The sequence below is a fragment of the Panthera leo genome, chromosome C1 (genome assembly GCF_018350215.1).
Source record: "Panthera leo isolate Ple1 chromosome C1, P.leo_Ple1_pat1.1, whole genome shotgun sequence".
Lineage (NCBI taxonomy): Eukaryota > Metazoa > Chordata > Mammalia > Carnivora > Felidae > Panthera > Panthera leo.
The window spans coordinates 80,173,903-80,195,853 of record NC_056686.1 but is presented as its reverse complement, the minus strand read 5'-3'; the positions used below and the strand labels follow the sequence as shown (position 1 = coordinate 80,195,853).

The window sequence follows — 21,951 nt, the reverse complement described above, 5'->3', positions numbered from 1 at the left end:
GTTTTCTCTGGAGGAGGTGGAGAATCTATTTGATTGTAAAACCATAGATGTGCTTGTTAAACCTCACTGCCTGACTGAGCCAAGGAGTGCTCTGAATGCTGTTTAAAAGCAAAGGGGCTAGGGGCGCCTGGCTGGCTCAGTCGGTGGAGCATGAGACTCTTGATCTCAGGGTTGTGGGTTCGAGCCCATGTTGTGTACAGAGTGTACTTAAAAATAAAATCTTAATGGGGCAGCTGGGTGGCTCCGTCGGTTAAGCGTCCAACTTCAGCCCAGGTCATGATCTCACGGTTTGTGAGTTTGAGCCCCGTGTCGGGCTCTGTGCTGACAGCTCAGAGCCTGGAGCCTGCTTCAGATTCTGTGTCTCCCTCTCTCTCTGCCTCTCCCCTACTTGCACTCTCTCTCCCAAAAAATAAACACTAAATAATTTAAAAATAAATAAAATCTTAAAAAGAGCAAATGGGCTTTAACACCTAAGTTTTATGACAACAATAAAAGTACTAAAACTCACTTGACCCAGACAACCAAGAGACTTCATTCAGTTGTTAAAATATCCCTGTCTACTCCTGATAAGACAAATAAGCAACGACTGTGTTGGAAACAGCTGCCTGCTATTTCCAGATAGAAGCTGTAAGGGACTTGACAGGGTGTGGCTTTTCCTGCATCGGTGGGGCCTGAGTTAATAAAAGGCCTGAGAACCTCAGATCTGTCAATACTGGCACAGATGGTGATGTGTGCGCCCCCTAAAACACAAAGGGTCTGTTGTGACGCTTGAGGAGGCAAAAATGCTTTAGAGAAAGATCAGCCATTAAACCTCCAGACCACCCAAAACGCCAGACCCGGCCAACAGGACCAAAGGGACTTGGACTGCTCTGTCCAGAACACCTGCCCAAGGTCATCTGGTCCGTATTAATTGTTCAGCTTCACTTCTCTCCAGGGAGAGTTTCCAATAAGGGAAGTGGGTTCAGCCTCAGAAAACAGAACCCAAATCTCACTCTAGACATTCAGGCCAGTGGCAGAAGCACACAGAGCCCTCTGGAAGAACAAACGAGGCTAGGTACAAGCCTCCTTTACGTGTGAGTCTTGAACACTTTTTGAGATTTTGAGGATAGAGACTGCAGCAGGAAGTGAAATGTCTGCTTACCAAAAACTCTTGGTCCATAAAGTAGGGCTTTTCCGACGATCCATCATTTGTTTCCAGATCAACAGCAAAACACAGGAAGAGTGCATCCAGCACAGTTTCAAACACAGATAAGAAACTATGGGCTACAAAGTAGGCAAAAAAAGCAACCAGCAGCAGAGGGACTGCCCACACCTGGAGGGCACGGTTGTAGTTAAATGCCATCAGTCCTCCAAAAACAGTGAGACACATCACCAACACCTGGGAAAACAAGACTTCACTGAGAACCTTTATAAATTGGCCAGAATATTTGAGAAATGCTGTCTGTCATTTACAAGTAGTAGTTTCATATATATGCATATGTGTGTGCCCTGTTGTAAAGAAGGCTTGTCAGAAAATGTGGTCCAATGAAATTAAGAAAAAAAGGAGCTATGATACCACAAGACGACCCAGTTAATTCAGAGTAAGGATAAGAGAGTAGATGTATTTACATTTTTTATCTGTGCCTAGTTTTTGTATTTATATAGATGTAACGATAGCTGAAAATTTTTAGTTTTTTCACGTGCCACTCCCATAAGTATCTTCATTTAATACTTTTGTTGTTGTTGATTGATTTTGAGAGCGTGCATGCGTGTGTGTGCACACAGGCTGGTCAGAGGCAGAGAGACAGAGGGAGAGAGAATCCTGACGCAGGGCTCAATCTCACGAACTGTGAGATCATGACCTGAACCAAAATCGAGAGTTGGACGCTCAACCAACTAAGCCACCAGGGCGTGCCTTCATTTAATACTTTTAAATAAGTGCCATTTTTACATAACAGTGCAACAATCCACTGGGTGGATATACTGTAGTTTAATATGTGATTGTTTTTACCCTAGGGATTACTGGAAGGGCTTTCCAGTGCTGGTGTGGGGAGATAATAGGATTAATCCAGGCTCTTGCCATATGTAATTATATTTCCAGCAACATGATTACAGACCATGATGTTCCTTTTTATATTTAAAAAAAATTTTTTTATACCTAATTCTTAAACAAATAAAATGGAGTATGGAGTCCATCTGGAATCCCCGTTGCCCTTGGATACCCACAAAGACGGACATGAATGTGTGAATGGGACTTCATTCAAAAACAAAGAATCACTGGTTGTTACATGCTCACTAGAAGCTTATTAGCAATTCCATGTTCCTTATGGGAAATATAGGAAAATGAATTATTACCTAAAATAAAAGATAATTCTGTTAAAAGATGAAACCTCATTCTAAAATTTTTGGAAGTAGTTATTAGAGAACATCTTACCAAACTAACATAGGCAATATTATCCATTTAAAAACAACTGCAACTTAGATTATTTAGGCTGTCTTGAAAGGCATAATCAGTTTGAGCTACCGTTGCATGAAAAATCTCTGGGGCCCATCTGAGCCTTAAAATATATGTGCAACTAACACACACACCTGTGAAATCCGTGCATGTTATAACTTGTTACTTAATACACCAGAGACATTTACCAAACACCACGGAGGCACAAAATGCTAAATGAGCCAGGAGTCCTCACATTTGGCTGTGGCCGGGTCACAACTGGAGACCAAGATCTTGTTCACTTTGGGGCACCACTGAAGGCCTCAGCATTCACGGCCTTGAGAAGGAATGGTTGGAAGGAGCCAGGATGTCTAGCTTGGAATAGCACAGACGTGGCAGGAAGCTCAGGAGGTCTGGGGTCAGGGATTTGAAGGGCAGGCAATCAAGTGGAAGTGGGATCAGGCAAACAGGTGTGCAGAATTAGGCCCCGTGCGTGACAATCACAAGCAAAGGGACACACCATGTGGTCCAGTGTAGAGAACCTTCAGCTTGAAGCATGGTCAGTTAGAGGCTATCATACCAGTTGCATCCATATTTTATTTGTTTATTTTTTTTTTAATTTTTTTTTTTTAACGTTTATTTATTTTTGAGACAGAGAGAGACAGAGCATGAACGGGAGAGGGTCAGAGAGAGGGAGACACAGAATCTGAAACAGGCTCCAGGCTCTGAGCTGTCAGCACAGAGCCTGACGCGGGGCTTGAACTCACGGAGTGTGAGATCATGACCTGATCTGAAGTCAGCTGCTTAACCGACTGAGCCACCCAGGCGCCCCTCCATATTTTAGTTAACCTAGAAAGGACACTTGTTATCTTTGGTCCAGCCTGAGGTCTGGAGTTGTTAAAGACCCCAAGTTCAGGCCTTGTCCTTTACACGTGAGATGGAGCTCTAAGATGCTCGTTCACTGCACTGCACATAAGACTACACACAATTCCTTGAAAAATGCTATTCAGATGACAGTGGAAATGTACCTCTGGCTCCACTTGGGACGTTAACAAGCTGCCTTTGTATTTATGGACTTAATGCCTTTAAATAATCCAGACATTTCATTAGGTTTCAGTACTATTTCCATATGTTTTATGAAAAAAGCCCCCCAAAATATATCCATTTAATGAGGCTAGTAGCATTTTCATTTTAGCTATGAAAAAGTGGGAGCCAGAATGGCCTAGAGAACTGAGCACTGCTGAGAGAGAAGGGTTAGGATGCAAATCCTGACTCCACCCATTGTGCGATCCTGGACAAGTTATTAAGCCTTAGTTTTCCCATCTGCAAAATAAGTTACCTCACAGGACTAAGGATTAAATGAGAGAATAAGGCACAGCATCCACTACAGAGCAAGCACTCAAGAAACGTTCGTTCTCTTTCAAGTCTAGCTCTGTGGCTTCACGTCTGGATCCCAAGTTTCTCTATTTATTATTTCAGTGAGGACATCTCACCTTTCCTAGAAAAATTATGAAGTCTCCAAAGCAGTTAACAGATGTGAAATGACTTGAATTCTTGGATAAGAGTTTGAGCGCATCTTTTGCTGATGTACAAAAATCTGTCCCATTAATGGCAGTTGCAGCATATGCATTCTGAAACAAAAGACAATGGTGAAAAAGATGATGCTTCTTATATTGTTTTAGAGACAATATCATGACAATACAGAATAGGTGCAAAATAGAGAAAAATGGTTGCTATAAACCCACCATCTCTACCCATAATAAATCATTTCAGTTTCAAAGTCACCTTCTGGTCTCTGGTTATATTCACATATATTTTCACATAGTTGCAGTAAATGGAAAAATAAGTATTTCTGGTCAATACGGTGTGAATGGGACATTGCTCTACAAGCCTGGAAATGATAGGTAAAGCAGAAACTTTTTTAATGAACGGCAGAGTCTGAGGGCAGAGAAGGAAGTTTAGGTGCTAGAAACAAAGCAGCCCCTAGCAATTAATGAGATATGAACCCACAGGCTCAACGGGCAGGAAATCAGTAAAGGCTTTAGAGGTTGGGGCTGGAAACTTAATCCCTTAGGGGTAAAAGACAATATTCAGGCCCTTGTTAGGGAACTGAACTCTCAGCATAAATTCAGACTCAACCAACTATCCCGGGAAAGTGGTACAGAAATACACTATCTGCCTGGGCCATTGAAATTACTAGAGTCTAGGCAGGGGCCAAGCAAAACCACATCCTCGTAGGCCAGGGAATGATGGAGTCCCACAGACAACCACCCTTGAAGACAGTGAAGTAATGCTCATAGGAAAATGCTTCAGATGGCCCAAGGAAAAGAACACCACAACAAACAAGAGAATCTGTACCCTGAAAAAAAATCTGAAATAGTCAAGAAAGTGCGTTTAAGATGCTAAGACAATGGGGTTGGGGGGCACCTGGCTGGCTCAGTTGGTAGAGCATGAGAGCATGCAATTCTTGATCTCGAAGTTGTAAATTTGGGCCCCACGTTTGGTGTAGAGATTACTTTAAAAACAAAATATTTTTTTCCTTTTTTTAGGTTTATTTTTTGACAGAGAGAGAGAGAAAGACACAGAGTGTGAGGAGGGGAGGGGCGGAGAGAGAGGGAGACACAGAATCAGAAGCAGGCTCCATGCTCTGAGCTGTCAGCACAGAGCCCGACACGGGGCTCAAACCCACGAACCGTGAGATCATGACTTGAGCCGCAGTCAGATGCTTAACTGACTGAGCCACCCAGGGGGCTACTTTAAAAATAAAATCTTAAAAAAAATAAAAAATAAATAAAGGTGCTAAGACAATGGAAAGAATAGTGACCATAAGGAAGGAAGAGCTTGGTATGAAAGTGAAGTGCTTTTGACAGAGTCAAAAGCAAATCAAATAGAAATCCTAGAAATGAAAAAATATATAATTTTCGTGGCACAGTATCACTTTATGTATCTTCTTCCTTTATATAATGAGCATTTTCTTGTTGCTCCATGGCTTTTATAATTTTAATTTTTAATAAATACACATTCTGTCAGGTGTGTGTGTGTGTGTGTGTGTAGACAGGGCATATACAAACTATTTTAAATATTTTGCTATTATAAAAACTATGCAATGGACATCTTAATTTCTGGATTTTGGATCATTTTTTTTAATGTTTATGTATTTTTGAGAAAGAGACAGAGAGAGACAGAGAGACAGCATAAGCAGGGGAGGGGCAGAGGGAGAGGGAGACACAGAATCAGGAAGCAGGCTCCAAGCTCTGAGCTGTCAGCACAGAGCCCGACGCAGGGCTCGAACTCACAAACTGTGAGACCATGACTCGAGCTCAACCAACTGAATGGGATGCTTAACCAACTGAACCGCCCAGGCGCCCAATGGATTTTGGATAATTTCTTAAGGATAAATTTCAAAAACGAGATAACTAAATCAAAAAGGACAAGTGTATGTGTTTGTGGTGTTTATGTTCACAAGGGAAGATTTCCTGGATCCTTTTTCCAAAATACCTTCTTCTTATGACCATATGATAATTTCAAAACCATCTATTTCTTATATTTCCCTTGAAACCTTTAAAAATGCTATTTGCATTGCAGTTTACAACTCAGAATTTGTAACTTCCCTGGAAAAATACACCGTAATACTACCTGTTGGGGTTTTGTCATTTCTTTCAGCTTAGGAAAAAAATGAAAGTCTTTTTTTATCTCTTGATATACAAATTAATCTTTTCCTACGCCCATTCAAAAACACTGTAGGGAAACCAATTTGGAGTCTATTGTAGTAACCCATCTCCCAGTGATACAGCTCTTAATCAGATAGAAGACACAGAGAATAAAGGGGTAGAATTTACCAAACTCCCTCTTGACCAAGGCCAACTAGAGATCAAAGTCTGGTTTTCAAAGACAAAAGTTCCACAAAGAACTTTGGGTTTCTGACTTGGATGGAACATAAAATTTGCTTTTAAAATCCCAAACTGGTTGTTGCAGAAAGCTGACCCCAGGGGCACCTGGGTGGCTCAGTTGGTTGTGTCTGACTCTTGATTTCAGCTCAGGTCATGATCTCATGGTTTATGGCATCAAGCCCCATGCCGGGCTCTGTGCTGACCGTGTGGAGCCTGCTTGGGATTCTCTCTCCTCCCTTCTTTCTGTTCCTTCCCATACTTATGCCCCTGCTTGTGCCCTTGCACACATGCATGCACAGGCATGCCCTCTCTCTCTCAAAATAAATAAATATTGTAAAAAAACCCACAAAACTAAACTAAAGCCAGCCCCAGTTTGGGGACTTAAGTTTTGAGTAGGGAGGTGGAAATGCATTTGCTCTTTGCTTAGTATCTTCAGTCATCTAAGATTCTATGAGCCCTGATGACTAACTCATTATCCATTTTCAATACTTTTGTACGGTAGGTGGATAAAGAATAACATAATTCTTCTTTTAGAGACCAGAAACCAAGATCAAGGGCATTTCTCCAGATCCCCTGGTAAATGTTTTTTGTTTTTTTTTTTTAATTCTAACTTTCCGGACATTACACAATCAGTTTTCATTAGGACAAAGTGCTATTTAAAAGCATGGTGGTTAAGGTAAGCCAGGCAGTCTCTGGGTTCAAATCCCAGTTCTGCCACCCACCGGCTCTCAGTCTTGGGCAAGTGATTTAACCTCTCTCCGACTTCCATTTCCTCATCTATAAGTGAGTTATAGCACCTACTGCAAGGGGGCGTCGGGAGGATTAAAGAACATATTCCCTATAAAGCAGTCAGCAAAGCGCCTAGCGCACAGAAAGCTCGTAGTAAAGGGGAGCTATTATCATCCAGACCTCGCCAAGGATGACCTCATTTACAACTGGGAAACACAGGCCTCTCTTTCAGCCCTGAGGAGGTGTGGAAAGGGCCCAGGGTTTCTTTATCCCTGGGCTTTGATCCCTCACACTCTCAGAGATCCAGGAAGGGCAGGCCTGGCTTCCCAGACCACATTCCAGGGCCCAGCCGGGTCTTTCTTTGCCGTGAGGCTCTGTCCCCAGCTCACCACCCCACCACTTCCGGCCTCTAAACTGGGGTTCTCCACGTACTTCCCAATTTACAGCGGGGACTACAGTTTTCACGAGGCCTTCCTTTCCCTTCAGATCAACATCCCATGGTCAGTTCAGCACTACTGGTCATAAGAAGTAAAAATAGATTCTGCTTCTTGGCTAAAATGATTCAAGGTTAAAATGGTAATTTCTCACACATGTGTTGACTCTGCAGATTTTTGGGGGCCTATAACCATTGATCTTTTCTTTCATGTTTCATGCCCACTGAAAGAGAGCATTAAAACCACTCTGACGGGGAAATTAGATATGCCTTCCTGCAGTTGCTACACCACTAGTATTTTACCACAAGGTTCAACCCTGAGTGCAACAGAGAGACCTAGAATTAATGTCTGAATGAATAGCTGGAGGAGGGAAGCATCACTCGAGACACAGGATATGGACTGAAAATTCCTGCAGTTTCAGCATTAGCTAATTTATATGTACTCTCAGTAGATGCTGCTTCCTTGTCAGGCAGCTGGAAGATGGACTGCCCTAAATGTTCAAGGTGGTGAGTCCTCGCTCAGAGCATTTGTATTTGCCTGGGCTGATGGAACTTGGGGTGAACGAGCTAGAGCCAATTTGCAGACCCTAACAATGTGTGGAAAGGACTGGATATAATAAGGACTGGGTTAACATGTTTTGTTGGTTGTGAGTGTTAATCAGGAGATCCTGAAGGCTAATCTTTATTGTAATTTTTTTTTAACGTTTATTTATTTTTGAGACAGAGAGAGACAGAGCATGAACGGGGGAGGGGCAGAGAGAGAGGGAGACACAGAATCGGAAGCAGGCTCCAGGCTCTGAGCCGTCAGCCCAGAGCCCGACGCGGGGCTCGAACTCACGTGAGATCGTGACCTGAGCTGAAGTCGGACGCTTAACTGACTGAGCCACCCAGGCACCCCAGAAGGCTAATCTTTAAGCAAGACAAGAGGTAGTGGTTTCAGTCTCCTAATTTGTTACCAGACAACATTAAGTGTGCACATTTCTTTAGTGCCACCAAACAAGTGGATACTTCTGCGTCTTGAAATCAAACGGAAAAGAAAGATTTCCAACTCGACGATGGGAGCGCCTCAATATTACATCTCCATTCTCACTCCCTTGCCTGGGATTAGAGACTCCCTCTAGATGTGGTTTGATTAGCTTTCCAGCTTTCAAGGACTGTCACAAGCAGGTGGGGAGGGTGTGGGGAAGGACACAGACAAGGAAGGTCCTGCATGGCAGTGAGGACTGGTGAACAATGAATTCTAACTCAGGAACGAATGTGAAAGCAACATGGAGGAGAAGCACAGGCTGGGGGTGGCGGGGAGGAAGGAGCAGGCGGGAGGGGAGCAGTGAGGAAGAGCTCACAGAAGTGGCACATAGCTGGTGAAGTTGACTGTTCCCTGCAGAAAACTGGGATAGGCAGGGGCTGAGGCAGCAGCAGGAGGCAGTGAATGAGACCGAAGTGCCCAGAAGAGATTGTGGTGGAAAATGGGTCTGGAGGAGTCCTGAGCTGGACCTCAGTGAGGCTGAAATGCCATCCTGTGGAGCAAGGGAAGAGACAGGAAGTTTCAGGAGTCCTGTCATTTTCAGCCTGTGCTTCTGGAAGCTCTCCCAGGGCAGCTCTCCCCTCATCACTGTCTCCTATTTAGCTACCAAGCCCCGTACCTCCTCTCTCCTAAGCCTTTGGGGAGCCCTAAGCACCTCCACAGTGTCTACTGGGCTCTGCTTAAATTATGCATAAATACGGTGCAATCATCCATCCACTGAGCACGCTGGTACCATTAGCAGTCACAAGCCAGGGGCCAGGCCCAGTGAAAAGGAGCCCTTCTCTGGGGAGGAAACAAGATTACTAGGAATCATAATACTTGTAGGATTCTTCCCAAGGTTCTCGGCTCCCCTGCACCCCACATGAAGACGCACCTTAGCAATATATCCCAAATGGTTTGCCATAGTCCTGATGGCAGTTTCCTAATTTGTTTCTGCAGTCTTTTTCTTTCTTTCTTTTGCTGTCAGCAGGCAAAGTTTCACACAAGTGAAACTTCTGTGTGCAAATTAATAATAATAATAATAATAAATAGTAATAATGGCAAGTATTCATGGAGTACACACAATGTGCCAACCCCTGTTCTTATTCTATATTCCCCTGAATGCATTACCTCATTTACTCCTCTGCAAACCCCAGCTGGATGATAAGGTTGTTGAGGAAACTACAGCACAGAGAGGTGAGGCAGCACGCCCCTGGGGCTTGCACATGCAACTCATGTTGCATCACTCCCACGTAGTAGATCTCTGACTCATTCAGGAAAACATTTACTGTGAGCTGTTCTTTGTGCTTTTCCTTCCAGAAGTCTCCAAATAACAAAGTGGTGCTCTCATGAGATGTATCATGAAGACGGGGTAAGGATGGGGCAGGAAGGCTCAGTGGAAAGAGGCTGGGTTCCAATCACATTGCCTCCAAAGACTGGCCGCGTGGCCTCCACCAAGTAATGTCACTTCTCAGTTGCCCTGTTCCACAGCTTGTAAAAGGCATTTCCTGCTCTTAAGTTCTGTGTTAAAAATGCTTTATGGGGGCGCCTGGGTGGCGCAGTCGGTTAAGCGTCCGACTTCAGCCAGGTCACGATCTCGCGGTCCGTGAGTTCGAGCCCCGCGTCAGGCTCTGGGCTGATGGCTCGGAGCCTGGAGCCTGTTTCCGATTCTGTGTCTCCCTCTCTCTCTGCCCCTCCCCCGTTCATGCTCTGTCTCTCTCTGTCCCAAAAATAAATAAAAAACATTGAAAAAAAAAAATTTAAAAAAAAAAATAAAAAATAAAAAAAATGCTTTATGTTTGCCCTCTACTTTGTAGTGGACGAGTCACCCTCCTATTATCATGTTATGTAATCTCATCGGTTTATGACCATTCACTGAAATCATCACCACGGGTATTATTATCTCCCTTTTACAGAAAATGCTAATCACTGAAGAAAAATGAAAGAGACTGAAGTATACTTTTAGGTGACAGAAAAGCTGGGTTACCTCCGTAATTTACTCTGAGAGTTGTCCGAGAACGTTAATCGCACCTTTGGCAGAAGGAACATTTTTGCTCCTTAAGTCAAAACTGAAGCCAGCACAGTTCAGCCCTGTGTCCTTCCTCAGCTAAGGGCAGCCGTTTGTCCCCCCACTAAACTGAAGTGGTTCCTTCTTTTACTGGAGAAGATGTGAACCTGAGGTTCTACCGACTCTTCACAAAGGTAAATAGAGTTTCCCTCCGCATAGGCAGGAAGGCATGTGGCAAACAACATGCCATGAATTGCCAGATTTATTTCTCGCATGCCTTCCTCATAAAGTTCTGATATTTATCAACTCAAAATTCAACAAGAACTACTAAAACAAACTTGAGAGACTGGATGGTGAATAAATAACCCTGGTATTCACACTTCGCTCAAAACTAAAAGAAATACAGTGAAACCTGAGCCTAGATACATCCCCATACATCCAAGCATCCTTCCTTGGGATTACAGTAAAACTTGTAGGAAGCATCCCAAGCCAGTTTCATCTTGAGCTCTGTTTTTGGCAGGAACGCACGCCCAGTGAGGTGTACACACAAATAGACTCTGGGCCTTCCAGGGCCTTGCAGCCACCCTTCAGAGCCATTCAGGAGTTCAGTAGTCACTAGCTGCAAAAGCCCAATGAGATGGTGAGCAGGGGAAATCTGCCAGTCTCCTCCAGGGTGGGGGCCAGGTGGGAGGTGGATGGAAAAAGGACCATACCTATGCTGAGAACTGTGCTGCCTGTAGAGCCATGGCAGTGCTGTCTGGTTTGTTCTTCTTAAATTTATTTGCTCTTTGCTCATTTTTAGAATAATGGCTTTATTATTCTAGGCCCGTTATTAAAAAATTAAGCAACAGAGACACAAAGCAAGGAGGGGCGCCTGGGTGGCTCAGTCGGTTAAGTGTCCGACTTCAGCTCAGGTCATGATTGCACGGTTCGTGGGTTCGAGCCCCATGTCAGGCTCTGTGCTGACAGCTCAGAGCCTGGAGCCTGCTTCGGATTCTGTGTCTCCCTCTCTCTCTGCCCCTTCCCTGCTCACTCTGTGTGTCTCTCAAAAATAAACAAATATTAAAAAATTTTTTTTTAAAAAGAAAGCAAGGCAATCACTCTGGTCCCACTCCTCAGAAATAACCATTGCTAACATCATGTGGACTGTACCCCAACATTTCTCTGCAAGTATACCAGACAAAAGGAAGGAAGAGTGGATGGGCAAACATATGTTATAAAATGGAACACTCTATGTGTTATTTTATTTCTATTTGTTTATTTATTTTTAAAGATTTTAATTTTTTTAATGTTTATTTGAGAGAGCGAGAAAGACAAAGAGACAGCAAGAGAGCGAGAGAGAGAGCAAACAAGCAGCGGAGGGGAAGACAAAGAAGGAGACAAAGAATCCAAAGCAAGCTCCAGGCTCTGTTCTGTCAGCACAGAACCTGATGCAGGGTTTGAACCCACAAACTGTGAGATCATGACCTGAGCTGAAATCAGATGCTTAACTGACTGAGCCACCCAGGCACCCCTAAAGATTTTATTTTTAAGTAATCTCCATGCTCAACATGGGGCTCAAACTCACAACCCTGAGATCAAGAGTCACATGCTCCACTGACTGAGCCAATCAGACACCCTTCCCTATGTTATTTTAAATAAAAATACTAATGTTAATTTCACTTCACCAGAAGAAAATGAAACTAAACTGGAAGTAAAGGAATATTTGAATTTTAGGCAAATGTATCTTCATAAATTAGCCTTAGGTTTCTAAAAGAATCTTTCTAAACTCAGCATTAAAAATGTTAAAAGATCACTTACTGGTTTTATTTGTTTATTTAACACCGTATCTTAAGTTTAGGCAACACTGGTGGTGAAAGATGGGTGCTCTTTCACCCCAGGGGATCACCATACACAAGACCATTCTTCCAAGTTTAGGAGAAGTAGCTGTTCTGCCTAATTCATAGAAACACAAATAGAAAGTCAAGCAAACTGAGGAGACAGACGAACATGCTCCAAATGAAAGGAAAAAAAAAAAACAACTCAGAAAAAGAACTAAATAAAATGGAGATAATCAATCTACCTGATAAAGAGTTCAAAGTAATGGTCATAAAGATGCTCACCAGACTGGAGAGAAGAGTGGAAGAACTCAGTAAAAACTTCAACAAAAAGATGGAAAACATAAAAAAGAACCAATCAGAGTTGAAAAATATGATAACTGAAGTAAAAAACACACTAGAGGGTATCAACAGTAGATTAGAAGATATGGAAGAATGGTCAGTGATCTGGAAGACAGATTAGAGTGGGAGGCATCCAACCTGAATAGCAAAAAGGAAAAAGAATATTAAAAATGAGGACAAGGGCGCCTGGGTGGCTCAGTCGGTTAAGCGGCCGACTTCGGCTCAGGTCACGATCTCACGGTCCGTGAGTTCGAGCCCCGCGTCGGGCTCTGTGCTGATGGCTCAGAGCCTGGAGCCTGTTTCAGATTCTGTGTCTCCCTCTCTCTGACCCTCCCCCGTTCATGCTTTGTCTCTCGCTGTCTCAAAAATAAATAAATGTTAAAAAAAAATTAAAAAAAAAAAAATGAGGACAGACTAAGGGATCTCTTGGACAACTTCAAGTAAATAAACATTATAGGGGTCCCAGAAGGAGACGAGAGATAGAAAGGGGCAGAAAACTCATTTGAAGATATAATGGCTGACTACTTCCCTAACCTGGGGTAGAAAAAAAACATCCAGGAAGCACAGAGAGTTCCAAACAAGAGGAACCCAGGGAGATCCACACCATGACACATAATTGTCAAAAGTTAAGGATAAAGAGCGAATTTTAAAAACAGCAATAGAGAAGCAATTAGTAACACACAAGAGAAACCCATAAGACTATCCATTGATGTTTAGCAAAAACTATGCATGCTAGAAGGGAGTGGCATGATATATTCAAAGAGCTGGAAGGAAAAAAAACGTACAACCAAGAATACTCTACTCAGCAAGGTTATCATTCAAAAGTGAAGGAGAAATAGAGAGTTTTCCAGACAAAGAAAAGTTAAATGAGTTAATCACCACACAACTGGCCTTACAAGAAACACTGAAGGAACTCCTTTAAGTGGAGAACAATAAGGCCATAGCTAGAAGTAAGACAGTTACAAAAGGAAAAAGTTTCACTGGTAAAAACAAACAGGGGCATCTGGATGGCTGAGTCGGTTAAGTGTCTGACTCTTGTTTCAGCTCAGGTCATGATCTTACAATTGGTTTTTGTTTTTTTGTTTTTATTTTTTTTAATGTTTGTTTATTTTTGAGACACAGAGAGACAAAGCATGAACGGGGGAAGGTCAGAGAGAGAGGGAGACACAGAATCTGAAACAGGCTCCAGGCTCTTAGCTGTCAGCACAGAGCCTGACGCGGGGCTTGAACTCACAGGCCGTGAGATCATGACCTGAGCCAAAGTCGGAAGCTCAACCGACTGAGCCACCCAGGCGCCCCCATGATCTTACAATTGTGAGATCAAGCCCCATGTCTGGCTCTACCCTGAGTATGGAGCCTGCTTGGGATTCTCTCTCCCTTTCTCTCTCTGCCCTTCCCCCACTCAGTTTTTTCTCTCTCGAACACTTTTTAAAAAAGCAAACATATAGTAAATGGAGTAGAGCAATCATTTATAAAGCTAACATGAAAGTTATAAGACAAAAGTAGTAAAATCAATTATACCTAAAGAAATTAGTAAGAGGACTCGCAGAACAAAAAGATGTAAAATAGGACAACATATACATAAAATATAGGGGAGGAGTAAAAAAAAAAGTTCTTTTAGAATGTGTTTGAACTTAAGTGTCCATCAACTTAGTATAGACTGCTTTATACTTAGGATGTTATATATGAACTTCATGGTAACTACAAACCCTATAATAGATACACACAAAATAAAGAGAAAGAAAACCACACGTAACACTACTGAAAGTGATCAATCATAACGAGAGTCAGAGAAAAAGAAACAGAGAAGAACTACAAAAACAACAAAATGGCAACAAGTCAATAATAAGTTTAAATGTAAGTGGTCTAAATGTTCCAATCAAAAGTCATAGGGTGGCACAATGGATTAAAAACTAAGATTTATCTATATACTGCCTACAAGAGACTCATTTCAGACCTAGACATATACAGACTCAAAGTGAAAGGATAGGAAAAGATCTGCCATGCAAATGGAAGAGGAAAAAAAAAAAAAAACTAGGATAGCAATACTTGTATCAGACAAAATAGACTTTAAAACACGGGCTGTAACAAGAAATGAAAAAGGGCATTACATGATGATAAAGGGATCAATCCAACAGGAGGATTTAACAATCATGACTATCTATGTATTCAATGTCGGAGCACCTAGATATATAAAGCAGATATTAATAGACATAAAGGGAGAAACTGACAGTAATATGATAATAGTAGTGACTTTAACATCCCACTTACATCAGTGGATAGATATTCAGGCAGAAAATCATTAAGGAAACAGTGTGATTGACACAGTAAACCAGATGGACTTAAGAGATATATACAGAACATTCCATCCAAAACCAACAGAATATTCTTTTCAAGTATACGTGGAACATTCTCCAGGACAGATCACACGTTAGGCCACCAAACCAATCTCAACAGATTTAAAAAGACTGAAATCATATCATGCATCTTTTTGGACCACAACAGTATGAAATTAGAAATCAATTACAAGAAAAAACTGGAAAAAACACAAACACATGGAGGCTAAACAACATGCTATTAAACAACCAATGAGTCAATGAAGAAGTCAAAGAGGAAATTTAAAAATATATTAAGACAGAGTGCCTGGGTGGCTCAGTTGGTGAAGTGTCCAACTTCGGCTCAGGCTATAATCTAGCAGTTTGGGAGTTCGAGCCCCGTGTCAGTTTCTGTGCTAACACCTCAGAGCCTGGAGCCTGCTTCAGATTCTGTCTCCCTCTCTCTCTGCCCCTCCGCAGCTTGTGTTCTGTCTCTTTCTCTCAAAAAAAACAAAATAAAACAAAAACAAAAAACAAAACAAACAAAAAACCCTACCCCAAAACATTAAAAATATGTAAAGACAAATAAAAATGAAAACACAACAGTCCAAAATCTCTGGGATACATCAGTAACAGTTCTAACAGGGAAGTTCATAGTGGTATAGGCCGACCTCAAGAAACAAGAAAAATCTCAAAAAAACCCCAACCAAACCTTACAGGTTCTAGTTCTAAAGGGACTAGAAAAAGAACAAAACCCAAAGTTAGCAGAAGGAAGGAAATAATAAACATCTTATCAAATAAAATAGAGATTTAAAAAAATAGAAAAGACCAATGCAACCAAGAGCTGGTTCTTTGAAAAGATAAACAAAATTGATAAACTTTTACATCATGAAAAAAAGATGACCCAAATAGATAAAATCAGAAATAAAAGAGCTGATGCCACAGAAATACAAAGGATTTTAAGAGACTACCATGAAAAATTACAAACCAACAAATTAGACAACCTAGAAGAAATGGATAAATTCCTAGAAACATGCAATCTTCCAAAAGTGAACCAGGAAAAAACCAGAAGATCTGAAAAGATCAATTAATAGTAACACAATTGAATTGCTAATCAAAAACCACCAACAAACAAAAATCCAGGACCAGATGGAATCACAGGTGAATTTCACCAAACATTTAAAGATGAGTTAATACCAATTCTTCTCAAAGTGTTCCAAAAAATAAGAGGAAGGAAAGCTCTCAAATAAGTCCTATGAGGCCAGCATTACCCTGATACCAAAACCAGACAAAGACACCACACACAAAAAGAAAACCACAGGCCAAGATCCCCGTTGAACAAAAAATGATCAACAAAATAATAGCAAACTGCATTCAACAATACTTAAAAGGATCATTTATCACAACCAAGTGGGGTTTATTCCAGGGTTATAAGGATGGTTCAAATATCCACAAATCAATCAATATCATATGCTACATTAACAACATCAAGGTAAAAAAAAATATGATCATCTCAATAGATGCAGAAAAAGTATTCGACAAAATTCAACATTTGTTCATGATAAAAACTCTCATCTAAAATGGGTTTAGACCATAAGAGACTCTTAAAAACTGAGAATAGACTGAGGGTTGATGGGGGGGTGGAAAGGAGGGGAAAGTGGGTGATGGGCATTGAGGAGGGCACCTGTTGAGATGAGCTCTGGGTGTTGTATGGAAACCAATTTGACAATAAATTTCATATTAAAAAATTTTAAAAAATTTAAAACAACAACAACACCAACAACAAAGAAAATGGGTTTAGAGGGAATATACCTCAACCTAATAAAAGCCATATATGAAAACCCACAGCTAGTAGCATACTTGATGGTGAAAAACTGACAGCTTCCCCTCTAAAATCAGGAACAAGACAGGGATGTCCACTCTTACCACTTCTTTCAATAAAGTACTGGGGAAAAAACCACAAAGGACTGGAAGTAAGTCCTAGCGACAGCAAACAGACAAGAAAAAGAAAAGGCATCCAAATTAGTAAGGAAGAAGTAAACTGTCACTATTTGCAGATGACATAATACTGTACACAGAAAGCTTTTAAGACTCCACCAAAAAACTAGTAGAATAAATAAATTCAGTAAAGTTTCAGGATACAAAATTAGTATATAGAAATCTGTTTCATTTCTATATACTAATAACAAAGTAGCAGACAGAGAAATTAAGAAAACAATTCCATTTACACTTGTACCAAAATAAATAAAATATCTAAGAATAAACTTAGCTGAGGAAGTGAAAGACCTGATTTTAGAAAATTATAAAACACTGATGAAAAAAACTATAGACACAGAAACAAATGGAAAGACATACCACAACCATGAAATGGAAGAATCAATATTGTTAAAATGTCCATAATGCCCAAAGCAATCTACAAATTCAATACAATCCCTATTAAAATACCAATAATATTTTTCACAGAACTAGAACATATAATACTAAAATGTCCATGGAACCACAAGAGACCCCAAATAGCCAAAGCAATCTTGAGAAAGAACAAAGCTGGAGGTATCACAATTCTAGATTTCAATATACACTACAAAGCTATAATAATAAAATCAGTATGGTACTGGCACAAAATAGACACATGGACAGAACAGAGAGCCCAGAAATAACCCACACTTATATGGTCAATTCATCTACAACAAAGGAGGCAACAATATTTAACTGGGAAAAGACAGACTCTTCAATAAATGGCGCTGGGAAAACTAGAGAGTTCTGTGCAAAAGACTGAAACTGTAGCATTTTCTTACACACAAAGCTAAACTCAAAATGGATTAAAGACCTAAATGTGAGACCTGAAACCATAAAACTCCTAGCAGAAAGAGGCAGTAATCTCTTTGACATTGGCCTCGGCAACATGTTTCTAGACATGTCTCTGAAGGTAAGGGAAACAAAAAGCAAACATAATCTATTGAGACTACACGAAAAATAAAAAGCTTTTGCACAGCAAAGGAAACTATCAACAACAAAAGGAAACCTACTGAATGGGAGAAGATATTTGCAAATGCTATATCTAGTAGGGGGATAGTATTCAAAATATATAAAGAACTTATACTAAGTCAACACACACAAAAAACCAAATCAGTCAATTAAAAAATGGGCAGAGGACCTGAATACACATTTTCCCAAAGACATCCAGATGGCCAACAGACATGTGAAAAGATGCTCAACAGTACTCATCATCAGGGAAATACAAATCAAAACCACAATGAGGTATCACCTCACCCCTGTCAGAATGGCTGGAATCAAAAAGACAAGAAATAAGTATTGGCAAGGATGTGAAGAAAAAAGAACCCTTATGTACTGGTGGTGGGAAGGAACATAAATTGGTGCAGCCACTGTGGAAAACAGTATGGAGGTTTCTCAAAAAATTAAAAACAGAAATATCACATTATCCAGTTATTCCACTATTACATATTCACCTAAAGAAGACGAAAACACTAATTTGGAGAGATCGATGTGCCCCTATGTTTACTGCAGCATTATTTATAATAGCCAAGACACGGAAGCAATCCAAGTGTTCATCAACAGATAAATGGGTAAAGGAGGTGTAGCATATATACATCATGAAATGTTACTCAGTTATAAAAAAAAATAATGCAATCTTTTCCATTTGTGACATGGATGGACCTAGAGGGTATTATGCTGAGTGAAATAAGTCAAACAAAGAAATGCATATGATTTCACTTATATATGGAATCTAAAGAACAAAACAAAGAGCAGAAACAGACCGAAAATACAGAGAACTGATGGGTGCCAGAGGGGGAGGGGGGCAAAATGGGTGAGGGGGAGTGGGAGACACAGACTTCAGTCAGGGAATGAGTAAGTCATGGGGATGAAAGGCACAGCATAGGGAATAGACTCAATGGTACTTTATATTTATTTATTTATTTATTTATTTATTTATTTATTTATTTATTATTATTATTTTTTTTAACATTTATTTATTTTTGAGACAGAGAGAGACAGAGTATGAACGGGGGAGGGGCAGAGAGAGAGGGAGACACAGAATTGGAAGCAGGCTCCAGGCTCTGAGCCGTCAGCCCAGAGCCGGAAGTGGGGCTCGAACTCATGGACCGCGAGATCATGACCTGAGCTGAAGTCGGACGCTCAACCGACTGAGCCACCCAGGCGCCCCGATGGTACTTTAATAGGGCGTGTGGTGTCAGATAGTAATTGCACTTGTGGGAGCACAGGATACCACAGAGCTGTGCAATCACTATGGGGTACACCTGAAACTAACATAACACCATGTGTCAACCAGACTTCAATAATTTAAAAAAAAAAAGAATAAAGATAGAGGCTTAAGGAGATTCTGACTCCCTAGAGAGTAATTTCTAAAAAAAAAAAAAAGAAAGAAAAAAAAAAAAAAGGAAGATGAGAGTCCCCCGCACACTTTGTCCCACCTCCTGATTTTAGTGAGTTTCATTGTTATTCTTTACAGTGTCTGCAGGGCCCCTCCCGATCCCTCTAATGCTGTTCCTTCTGCCCAGATGCTCTTCCAGAGACCCAACTCTCTCTGTGAAGCTAACGTTTGTTGAATGATAAAGGTTTGCTTTTGGCAACCCAAGAATGTTTTCTAAATAATATTTCCTCACACAAAACCCAAACTCAGATGTTTGTTACCTTTGTTCTTTCGGTAGAATGTTAGGATTAAAAGGCACCCCAGACATCACCCAGGATCATCCTCTTATTTTACTGATGAGGAAATGGAAATCTCAACAGGTCAAGTGACCAGATATAGGTGACAAACATGGATTAGGTCTTCACAGGCAATGCCCCTTCTTCCCACAAATCCAGAAAAAGCCAAATCAGTCACCCGCATCTTGCTGAACCTGACCTGTCATTGGCACTCTGCAAAGCAAACCCACCAGAACAACAATTTCATTAAAATTGATGAGGCGTGTCCAGGATACAGAGCTTTGAAGGAAGTGCTGCCTTGGTCCAATATGCCCTTGACCATCACAAAGGGCTCTCCTGTCCATTTATCTCCTTTGACCCGTGCATATTCAGTGGAGGGAATGACTAAGGCAGAAGGGAGGCTTGATCTTCCATAAGGCAAGATGCAACTTGTGGATCCATGAAATGGGAAATGCTCGTTCTGTTTTTTTGACTTCAGGCTTTAGTAGATAGAGATTAAATAGATGGGCTGTCCCTTTTAGTGGAGACCACTGGTTTCCTCTCCCCTTTACCCTTCTCCTTGACAAGCAACTCCAGGCAGCACCATGAAGCCACTAAGGTACAGAACTGCAGTCCTACGGATCACCACATCGTAGTGCCATCACCCTAGATAAGCTCTTCAACCTCTGGGTAGGCCTCAGCTTTCTCGTTTGTACAAAGAGGGTAACACCACCTGATACGGAGCATCCCCGAGAGGATAAATTCAGACTGCATGTAGACTGTCTACCATGGCTCCTGGCATACCGTAAAAACTCAATAAATGGCTATTATCTATAGACTTTAGAAGACTGGTTCTCTAGAACCATAAAAGAATGTCACGCATCTCTGATCTGAAGCGCAGGACCGTGGAAACACCAAGAGGAGATAGAGTGCAGAAATGGGAATGTTTACATGTTTTCATATACTGCACGGTTTGGGCAGATAATTTTAAGGCAAGTGTCTGTCCCTTCACGAACATGTTTTTGGTGGGCTTGGGGCTGCTAAGGCAAAGACTGACCTGCATGGAAAGGCCTGGTGACAGAGAGCCTGGTGCTCAATGGAAAGGTCACTGCTTGCAGAGAATGATTACTGGTTTGTACCATAGCTCAGCCCAGCTTGCAGCACAAAAACTCTTAAGAAAAATGCATTTGCTTAAAGACACTGACTGTAATTACAGATCTTTTCCTTCTGAAGCTTCGAAAGACTATCAGCCCTTCCACATTAGCATCCTCTGTCCATGGCCACTTCTCAGAAAGCAGTTTCCCTGGAAGTCCGCCTGAGGTGTTGGTTAGTGCAGCTCTAACGAGAAAGGGTAGCTCTTTTGAGCCGGAATTTCTGCTTTCTTTATTGCCTCCCTGCTAGTCTTAGCAGACACTAAAGCTGTGTGAGGGCGGCATGAAGCCAGGGCTGGTACTGAGAAAGTTCAGACCCTCGTATTCAATCACCCTTCCATCCACAGACAAGGTCGGGGCTAGCGGCAGGGCACTGAGCCAGGTCAGCAGCCTCGTGTTCTTGGGACCTCACCAAGCTTCTTTGTTGCCACCTTGATGGAGGCAAGACACAGGCACAGCAGACAGACCCCGAGTGCCTTTCCCTGCCCCCACTGAGATGCGTCCTGATGAAGGCATTTGGCCTCAGCTGTCTCACTGCCCGGATGAATGCAAGTATAGCAAATGCTCCTCGCTGCCCCGCCCCAACCCGACGCCAACTGAGGCTTTCTGTAAAAGGCAAAAGGAGGGTGAAGAGGAACCCACTCGACGAACTGTCAAAGCCTGGATCCACCTGCCAAAACTTTTAGGAACCGTCTAGCCCCACCTAGATAAGGAAGCAAACTGAACCCAGATCCCTTGTTTCCCCTTCTAGTTTCAGACCTTGCTCCTCAACCATCTATAGAGACGACACTGTAAATGGAAGGAGTGTCCAGCGACCGCAAATACAGGTGTGGCGGCTTCCTCTTCCTCTGCTCTCTTGGCCTGTTTCTTTTCCCTGTGTACTTTCTCCTTTTCCTCTTCTCCACGCCCCCCACTCCAGGAGGACTCAGGCTGTGCACTCATTCCCTTACGTGAGATTAGGGGGCAATTGAGGGCTGGGGGCATGAGGACACCCAGTTGGCAACTCTTACTAGCTTTTGCTTTCCAAAATTTTAAGCTCTTTAGCTCTTACCTACCAGTGGAGAAGGTGAAGGAAGGGGATTCTCGATATGAACTAAACGTCTCGGAGCCATAGGTGAGCGTGTAGGTCTTCTTCCACCCCTAGATTAGAAGATGAGACTCCCCTGGGCTGAAGGAAAGAGGGAA

At 41.8% G+C, this 21,951-nt stretch overlaps 1 protein-coding gene across 5 annotated transcripts in view; it reads right to left on the bottom strand.

Annotated features, from left to right (window-relative positions):
• The window catches only part of SLC44A3 (solute carrier family 44 member 3), a 108,213-nt gene that overhangs the window by 11,000 nt on the left and 75,262 nt on the right, over positions 1-21,951 (bottom strand). For 4 of the 5 annotated variants that reach the window (XR_006206388.1, XR_006206387.1, XR_006206386.1 and 1 more), the window contains exons 13-14: positions 3,907-4,044; positions 1,142-1,378 (exon numbers count right to left, since the gene is read on the bottom strand). Coding sequence is in view for 2 of the 5 variants with exons in the window: in XM_042952934.1 (XP_042808868.1) it covers positions 1,142-1,378; positions 3,907-4,044 (375 nt within the window). In the remaining 3 variants the exon portion in view is untranslated. The remainder of the gene's footprint in view (positions 1-1,141; positions 1,379-3,906; positions 4,045-21,951) is intronic. The other variant, XM_042952935.1, reaches the window with a different exon arrangement.